At 34.8% G+C, this 9,858-nt stretch overlaps 1 protein-coding gene across 1 annotated transcript; it reads left to right on the top strand.

The window, feature by feature from the left end:
* Nucleotides 1-1,412: 1,412 nt before the first annotated feature.
* Nucleotides 1,413-4,958, top strand: LOC138319933 (alpha-(1,3)-fucosyltransferase C-like). Its single transcript, XM_069263046.1, has 2 exons — nucleotides 1,413-1,631; nucleotides 2,429-4,958. Exons 1-2 carry the CDS (start codon nucleotides 1,468-1,470, stop codon nucleotides 3,615-3,617), a joined length of 1,353 nt encoding a protein of 450 aa, XP_069119147.1. The 5' UTR covers nucleotides 1,413-1,467; the 3' UTR covers nucleotides 3,618-4,958.
* Nucleotides 4,959-9,858: the final 4,900 nt, after the last annotated feature.

Genomic DNA, 9,858 nt, shown 5'->3' with positions numbered 1-9,858 from the left:
ACATTAAAACACTTACCATTCATACCACTAAATATTAATTTGTACCTCCAGATATTATCAAAAGGTTTTTATTTTCCAAATCTATAAAAGCGCAGTACATACGGTTTTTGAATTGCCTTGACTCAAATGAGCTCAATTAAAGAATATAAACGAAAATATCGTTGCTTCCGAAATCCTGCTTGGTTTTAAAGTAGACGTTCAAAGATGTTTGCATAGCCATTTAGTCTTTCATTAATAATAGTAGGAGTAAATAGTTTACACAAACAACTACAAACCTATTTCCTTTATTTATATTGTATTGACCATTGTATAGGGTAAACAATGGAGCGTCACGCCATATTGACCACAGGCCACTGCACACGAAACATTCAGGATTACATGGCTATGACAGAGGCTGGTCATGTATGCTGTAAGAAAGTAGAGAAAATAATTCATTTTAACGCCATGATAATACATATTCAGTAGACAAAATATATCAACATTAAGATCTACTTATTATGATAAATTAAAGGCAATACATTTACAATATAATCAAGCCACTTTAATAATAAAATAATTAGATAAGCATTAATCAGAGAAATTACATGATACCTTATTAATTATCAATACATTGAGGAAAAAATTTCTTTTGGTACAAAAAGCAAAAATAAGTTTCTGATTTATAATTTTCTTTGTTTAGTGAGTATCATTTACCGTTTACGGTTTAAGTACGTGGTCCATCCAGCCTCTATATGGTACACATTCACATGTTTGTACTCGATAGTGTGATAATCCAACTGTTTCATAATTTGTATTTATACTTTACGGTGAGTGGGCATAACGATTCAAAGTGCTATGTTAAACCTGTGTAAATGTAGATATAAGAAAAAGGTGTTATTTCTTGTTGTTCACTGGTTTATGAACGTCAGTTTTTTTTTCACAGATATTTGACCATAGCTGTTAATAGGACGTTAATTAATCGAACAAACAAAATTAGACAAAACGCGCTGATGCGCGTCATTTAAAACATCTGTCAAAAATGACGTTCACACACAAGTGTGAAAAACACAAAAATAAAAGATTTCCTAATTAATGAAAGTTATGGGCACCTGACCGTGACAACGGTATTGGTCAATGGTTTCAGCTTAAACACACACACGCACGAGTATTAATACTGGCCAGATTTCTTTATAGCCGTTGTCGAACCGGTGATCAATAAACATCCTCCCGAAATTAAAAAGGTTATTTACGTCATTTAAAATATTTGTCAAAAATAAATTACGTTCATACACCAATGTGAAAAACACAAAATAACAGTTGTTTCCTACTAAATGAAAGTTATGGGCACTTGACCGCGACGTCGGTATTGGTCAATGGTTTCAGCCTAATCACCAAAACACACACACACACACGAGTATTTATACTTGCCAGAATTCTACTTGGGTAATCCGCATAATAATCGAAGGAATATACTGAATGAACTGAACTATGGCCCAATGGTCAATACATGTACGGACAACGGTCACGATTGACCGATGTGAAGGTCGTAATAACAACATACAATGTACGATCCTGAACAGGTTTCCAATTTCAATGTTTATACCACAACTGGAATATTTTCACACCAGGAATAGTATCATGAAACGACCGCCGTAAGTATAAATTGTATCCAAAGATTTAGTTGATATAATGAAGGTAGTTTCTTCAATCATGCTGAATGTTTGTCTAGTTGGTTGGTTGGCTGCTAAAATTGAAATAAACAGCAACAGTCACATAGAACGCTGCTCATTCAATATTTTATGGGAAGCTGCTGTATATTCTCTTTGTGTCTTCTTCTAATCGAATTCATTACTGTTTAATGTAACTCTTTGGTGATCCAATATATAGACTCTATATATGTCTGCAGATGGCAATCCATCAATAAGTCTACAGTTTTAATAATGTTCACTCTCACAGTTCACGTTTTGGAAATCCAACTTTGAAATACGTAATTAATGACCGTGGTTGACGTACTGTCCCTTTGGTCGTTTATATGAAAAAGTGACTATTGTAAAATTAATTACACATCAATTAAAGGACTTGGCAATAGAATATGCGTTTCGAAATTAAAAAAACAACAACTGCCCAAGTATATTACCGCAATGCCTAAATCGCATGGTAAGGTGTTAACAGAATAACACTTTGAGTGACATGTGAAAAATTCGGCATCATATTAATTGGCGGTAATTCCACATTGATATAGATTTATACCGTAAAGTAGATCTGAATATTTAACCATCAAAACACACACACACACACACACACACACACACACACACACACACACACACATATATATATATATAAACAATTATGCAAGAACAACGAACATATGAAATTTCACTATGATACTTCTGTTTGATAAATGGATCTTGCACACATTCCTCTAATCTATCTACTTTTTTTACAGGTTTTCATCCAAAACTTTGAAATGTATGATCATAGCACTGATGGCATTGATGTACTGTGGGGTTGTGATGTTATTATACTCGCGGCTGTGTAAAGAACGTACGTGTTATGGATTTACGCCCTTTTACGAAATGTCACGTCTACGAATCGAGCCGAAGGAAAACCTTTTCAATGGAACATCATATGTTTCTAGAAAGACATTAAACATTTCGTCTATCGCCATCAGTTACAAAGTTATAGACCGTGATGTCAGAATACATTACTTTAACCCAAACCAATGGACAGGACCTGATACCTTCAGTAAGTGTGCCCACAAATGTTCTATAACGTTTGGAAGTGATTATAAGGATTACTCCACGAGTCAGTTTGTAATATTTGATGGGAGTAGCACTCTCCCTAGAAAACCTCCGCCTAAACCAACTGGTCAAACGTGGATTCATTATGGCATGGAACCACCATTTCTTCAGCCAAGAATACAGAAATGGAGACGTAAGTTTAACTGGACAATTTCCTACAGAAGAGATGCTGATATCACACACACGTATGCTACTATGTTGTTTAAGGAAGTTAAGGGGACGGAAAGAATCAAACTTAAAAGTAACTGGGAAGAAAAAATGCGGGGAATTGCTTGGTTTGTGTCTCATCGAAACGTACCAAGCAGACGAGACCAATTCGCCGACACATTACAGAACTTCATCAATGTGGATATTTACTCCAGAACTGGGTCTAAGAAATGTCCTTCAGACAAAATCAAAGACTGTGAAAAAATGTTAAGTGATAAATATAAATTTTATCTCTCTTTTGAGAACTCTTTATGTCGTGATTACGTCACAGAAAAATGTTTTAAGATTTATTGTGCACAAGCTGACGTCATACCCGTCGTTAGGGGCGTGGAGGATTACTCACTGTTTGTTCCTCCTAATTCATTCATAGACACATCTAAATTCAATAACATTTCAAGTCTAGCGAAAATGCAGATAGAGCTTGCAAACAATAGAACTGATTTTGAAAATTATTTCCAATGGAGGAGATACTACTATAATGAACCAACAGGTAGCCGGGCATTTTGTCAGCTTTGTGCCGAGGTTCATAGAGTTCCAGTCAAACAAAGATTGTACGATGATCTAGATACCTGGGTGCAAGGCGATGAAAATAATCAAATGTGTCGTCAGGTCGTCGACATTAAATAAGCGACCATATTTAGTTGCAACAAACAGTCGCACTTCACTGACTTTATGGTAAAGCTCACCAAACAGTCTCACTCTATTGACATTAGGGTAAAACTCACCAAACAGTCGCACCTTACTGACATTAGGGCAAATCTTGCCAAACAGTCGCACTATATTGACATTGGAGTAAAACTTACTAAAAAGTCGTTCTAGACTGACTCTTTGGTAAAGCTCACAAAACAGTCTCACTTTACTGACATTGGGGTAAAGCTCACCAAACAGTCGCACTGTGCTGACATTGGGGTAAAGCTCACCAAACAGTCGCACTGTGCTGACATTGAGGTTAAGCTCACCAAACAGTCGCACTTCTGACACATGAACGGGGCAAAACTCTCCAAACAGTCTTACTGTACTGACAGTAGGGCAAAACTCACCAAACAGTCGTACTGTACTGACATTTGGGTAACGCCCACCAAACAGACGTACTGTACTGACATTAGGGCAAAACTCACCAAACAGTCGCACTATACTGACTTTGAGGCAAAACTCATCAAACACCCGTACTGTACTGACATTGGAAGAAAGCTCACCAAACAGCACTGTCCTGCCAGTACAATATACATAGCCAGAGCAATGCATTCAAGACCTGCCAAAGAAATAAAAATCTCAGTTTTAAGACTCACTTGGAAAGACCGATGAATAATGATATAATTATCTACTGTCTCTTGTCTGTCATTTCTTTGAATCTACTAACATTCAAATGAATGAAGGCAGTTTGCATGCATCAGCCTATGAACTGCCATCCGCTTATTATGACATCATTATCACTGTGACGTCATAATCATCATGCCACCAATAACGGAAGATGGCTGTTCAACTGGCTGTTCCGTCTTTGAATTATTTCTTCAATATAGACACAAAATATCTTGGGAATTCATCATAAAATTGTTATCAAATGTAAATATAAGCACTGAACGTCTTTCAGTTAGCATTCATAGCCAATATGAATTTGGCATTCATTTTGGCTATGAATGCCAACTGAAAGACGTCCAATGCTTAAAAGTGAACACCTGCGTAGCATGTATGGCTCAATAAAAAAATTAAATTAAAACTTAAAATAACTGCTAACATGAACAACTGTGCGGACTTTGATGAATTCGCTCTGAGTTTGAGCTTCTAATTTTACTTCAAAATAAAAAGATATTAAAAACTGTAATTGCGTCCTGAAAAAGTCTTTGTCACTTTGTCCTAAATGGCATGAGGTAATGATTGTGCATGCACCTAAAGAAAAATAAATATTTTACATTATTTTTGTGTTAATTAGACATATATAGAGGTTACACAATGAGTGGTTGTTGAATATTGAATTTATTCCACACGAGTGAGTTATTTTTTAAAAGTTATAAAAGACACGAGAGCTTTGGGTCCCCCCTAATTTACAAGTGTGGAATAAATTCAATATTCAACAACTACTAGTAGTGTGACCACAATAATATTCGGTTTTAGCACGATAGAAATACGGCAGGGATACGGTAACGTGTATTTACCGAAATATGCAAATAAGGTGTAGTAATATTTTCATCAGCAAAAAGACTCTAATTAATATTCAAAAGTCATCGTTTGGTAAAGAATCTGTCGATATCAAATTCTTCTAATTGGGAACATCTTTAGGGTCAAATAATACTCATTTAACGTCTTATTGAGTTCAAATCTTCAAAATTGCTTCCAGAAAACAAGAGGCCCAGAGGGCCTGTATCGCTCACCTGTTTTTTTTTAGTAATTATCACAAAGACTCTGACAATTAGAAAAATTAGCAAAATTGACTCCAAGTTTAATTTTGAATCACAACCATATAATGATGCTATATATATATATATATATATATATTGATACCATACAAATATGCTATCTAATACATAGCTTCAGAGAGGAAGTAATTTATATGAAAATAGTAGCCTAGTGACCTATACTCCATTAACAAAGAGGTTATGGAAAACAGTGAAAACTTGAATGACCTCGAGCAGCATGGCAGAGCCAATAGTATAAGGATTACGGGACTCGAAGATAAGAATCCAAACGAAAATGTGGAGGAATCTGTTTCCAAGGTGATTCAGCTATGCAATATGAAACTCGGAATGAAAATGGACCCAGACGAAATTGACACTGCCCATCGACTAGGCGGCATTAAGCCAGGGAAACAAAGGGCCATCATATGTAAATTCGTGCGACGTCGCGCTAAATTTGAGGTTATAAAGAACAGATACAAACTCAAACAATCCGGTATTGTTATATCAGAAGAAATCACGCGAAAGAACCAGGAGCTCCTCGGGAGAGCTTACCAGAGTCGCGACAACATACAAAGCGCGTGGGTAATGAACGGGAAAATTAAAGTTAAAACTAAAGACAATGAAATAAAACACGTCAAAAATCATGACGAAATGGACAAGCTGCTATCCAGCTGCCGATAAATAGCCCGCGCTTGTTTATTGCTCACCATACGGACAACTAACTATACCATATAAATTTGTAACAAACTATCGATTACGAACACAATTGTAAGTGAATCAGAAGTATGTACAAATTAGTTAAAGACAGTGTGCATGAACAATGAACCCAATTATAATGTACATAGTTTTTATAAAACAATTAACATTATTATTTAGATTTAAATAACAACCGGTTTCGTGGAGCTGTTGATCCATAAAAATGGTGTTGTTTACCATGAAAAGTGGGCCATGCATTTAATTATTAATATTATGATATCCCATTTAGGTATTTTAAGAATTAAAAAAAATCACCTACATAGTGTGGTTTTCATCCCCAATTATTACTGTAATATTAAAGTAACTTGTTATAAAAGAGGTGATATTGTTGTAAAATATGTGAATTTTGAACTTAGACATACTATACATTTATAATATATGCATGTATATATGTATACATATGTTTGGTTTGGTTTGTTTAGTTTTACGTCCTATTAACAAGCCAGGGTCATGTAAGGACGTGCCAGGTTTGTTGGTGGAGGAAAGCCGGAGTACCCGGAGAAAAACCACCGGCCAGCGGTCAGTACCTGTCAACTGCCCCACATGGGATTCGAACCCGCATCCCAGAGGTGGAGGGCATGTGGTAATATGTCGGGACATCTTAACCACTCGGCCACCGCGGCCCCTTACATGTACGGTAACTCAGTCAAATAGAATGAAAACAAAACATGGAACTTTTTGCAGGCTTTTTTTCAGTGCCAAGGATATTAATTATCATCTGTATATTAATACAAAAGTGCTTACTTTACATATTTATATGTTGTATTGACTGATATCCTCTAATATAACTAGCACATGGTATTATTTACATCCATGGTAGGATGCTTCTTTATTTCCAAAAAAGGGATGGTAACTCTGATTGAAAACATAAATGTAATCCGGGAAATGTTTGAACGTTACTTTTTACAATTAAGATTGAAACAACACATAATACTTATAAATATCATGGTAAATATTGCAGACGCTATGATAATTATATGCGGATTATAAACTAGCTGCTTTTGGCGGCAACCCGTCCGACTTTTCACTATTCCCACACACACATTTCTTTATATCAATACATTTTGTAATAAGATTTTATTATATTGCTATACGCAGCTACAGGTGGAATATGGTGATATTATGTAAGTTTAAACACTGGTTATAGTTATCATTCGGATATAATGAATGCAATTATTACATTAAAAGTATGTTCACGTTTTAGGCGCTATCTTCTACGAGTGCATTAGATACATCATCCCACATGGGCCTACGTTACTATTGATGATTATATATAAGATAGGTCACGTCTATGTTACTACAACATGTATTGTAATGTAAATTTTAGACGGTCTTTCTATATTATCATCATAGTAACGAGGCCCTGCGGCATCTTCCTCGATATTCCAGGGGTTCCCGATCACCTTCCTGATCTCTACACCCCTGGGACACTATCTCATAGTGAAAACTGGATTGGCAACAGAATTGAACAGGTAAACCCCTTTGTCTTTTGATGTAAGAGCCGTTTATAACGGTACACATGCGGTTGATACTCTGTGCCCTTGATGTTAGGCGTCGCTCTCTACTGTTGTCTTTCAAATGAAATGATTTTGCTAGCCTGTGATTGGTCAATTGTTTTTCCGCTGAGCTGCCTTCAATTTCACTATGAGATAGTCCAGGGGTGTAGAGATCGTAAGTGATCGGAAGCCCTGGGGTATCGAGGATGTATATACATGAGCTTGACGTTCTGTCAACAATGCAGTGTGAGTGTGTAACGTAACAGTTAAGTTTAAATTGATACTCCTGTGTTATATAGATGTTAATTAAACTTTAAGAGGGTAATTTTTGTATATTTTTACAATGCATTGTTGGCGGGGCGTCGGGCTCTGTTATATATATATAGCTACATGTACCTGGGTAATTTTGCAAAACATCTTTCTACTTTTTGTCTAGAAACATGTTATGTTTTTTTCTCTCTCTGTGTTTTTTATTTTTTGTTTTGCTCCTACTTTTGAAGTTCTGTTTTCTGCTAAACACTATATTCTTTCTTTTTTCTCTCTCATCTCTCCTGACTACTATCTCTGCTTATTATTTTCTTGGCTATGGAACTTTGGTCTGACAGGGCGAATTATTCAAATGGATATTACATGTACATAATAAATATAGATATCATGGAAGATATAAGAATTTTATCAGCTAATTGCCAGGGGCTAGGCGATAAAAACAGAAGAAAAGATGTATTTTTATTCCTAAGAAAAAAGAAGTTTAACATCTATTGTATTCAAGACACTCATTTCACACCAGAAATAGAAAATCTTGTCAGGGCAGAATGGGGATACACATGTCACTTTAGTTCTTTTAAGTCAAACTCGAGAGGGGATAGCAATCAATTATAAAAAAAATAATTTTGAATTTAAAGTTGTCAAGGAAAGGAGGGATACTGAAGGGAATTTCATAGCTTTAGACTTATCTATTAGTGGGAAAAGAATAACTTTAATTACAGTGTATGGGCCAAATACAGACACGCCTGATTTTTAATTAAATTATAACAAAATTTTAGATGCTGTTTTCAATTTTGATAGTGAGTTTCATATTATATGTGGAGACTATAATCTAGTCTTAGACCCAGACCTTGACTATGATCAAAGTTATAAACAGACAAACAACCCAAAAGCTAGAGATAAAATTATTGAGATTATTGAAGAACTAGGATTAATTGATATATACCGACAGCATCATCCAGACACTAGAAGATACACATGGAGAAGATCTAACCCCTTAAAATAAGCACGTATTGACTTTTTTTTAGTATCAGGAAACATGATAGGCAATATACTTAGTTCTTATATAGATACCGGATACCGTACAGATCATTCATCACCAAATATATCAGTTAGATTTAATGATTTTAAAAAGGGTAAAGGTTTATGGAAGTTTAATAATTCGCTTTTGCATGATAGAGAATACTGAGACACAATAAATAAGCTTATTTCAGAAGTAAAAATACAATATGCTATTCCAGCATATAACATTGATTCTCTTGAGAACATTTCTGATAATGATATTCAGTTTCGAATCAATGAACAACTTTTTTTAGAAACACTCCTACTTGAAATTAGAGGGAAAACAATATCTTTTTCATCTTTCAAGAAAAAACAACAAAATATTGAAGAAGATACTCTTATTGAGTCTATTAGATATTTAGAGGCAAGAGAGGACAATCATGATTTTGAAGAATTAGATGAAAAAAAGAAAGAGTTAGAAAAAATAATGCAACATAAACTGAAGGGTAATATCATACGTTCCAAAGCCAAATGGATTGAAGAAGGTGAAAAACCTACCAAGTATTTTTTAAGCCTAGAAAATCGGAACTATACTTCAAAAAATAATTCCAGTTATAGAGAAAGATAATGGAGAAATCATTTCAAAACAAGAAGACATTTTAGATGAAGTAAGATTATTTTATGAAAATTCATATGCAGTAACAGTAATGAAATTGAAGATATTGATCTTGATATTTTTTAAATAATGATAATGATGTTCCAAAACTAAATCAGACAGAATCTATGTTGTTAGAGGGAATTATTTCTATTGAGGAAGCTGCTAATACTTTAAAGAAAATGAAGAATGACAAAAGTCCTGGTTCCGATGGCTTCACTGCAGAATTTTTTAAATGTTTTTGGGGAAAATAAGGACACTTCATTGTTAGGTCAATTAATTATGGTTTTATAAAGGGGAAT

This window comes from Argopecten irradians, chromosome 3 (assembly GCF_041381155.1).
Source record: "Argopecten irradians isolate NY chromosome 3, Ai_NY, whole genome shotgun sequence".
Taxonomy (NCBI): Eukaryota; Metazoa; Mollusca; class Bivalvia; order Pectinida; family Pectinidae; genus Argopecten; species Argopecten irradians.
The sequence above is the reverse complement of the archived record's forward strand: the minus strand, read 5'-3'. Positions and strand labels throughout refer to the sequence as shown.

Bases quoted from the DNA above. Each gene is read 5' to 3' on its own strand.
- LOC138319933 (XM_069263046.1), top strand. From the start codon at position 1,468: ATGGCCCAATGGTCAATACATGTACGGACAACGGTCACGATTGACCGA. The intron at 1,632-2,428 runs GTAAGTATAAAT...CTTTTTTTACAG, and splicing joins AGTATCATGAAACGACCGCC to GTTTTCATCCAAAACTTTGA.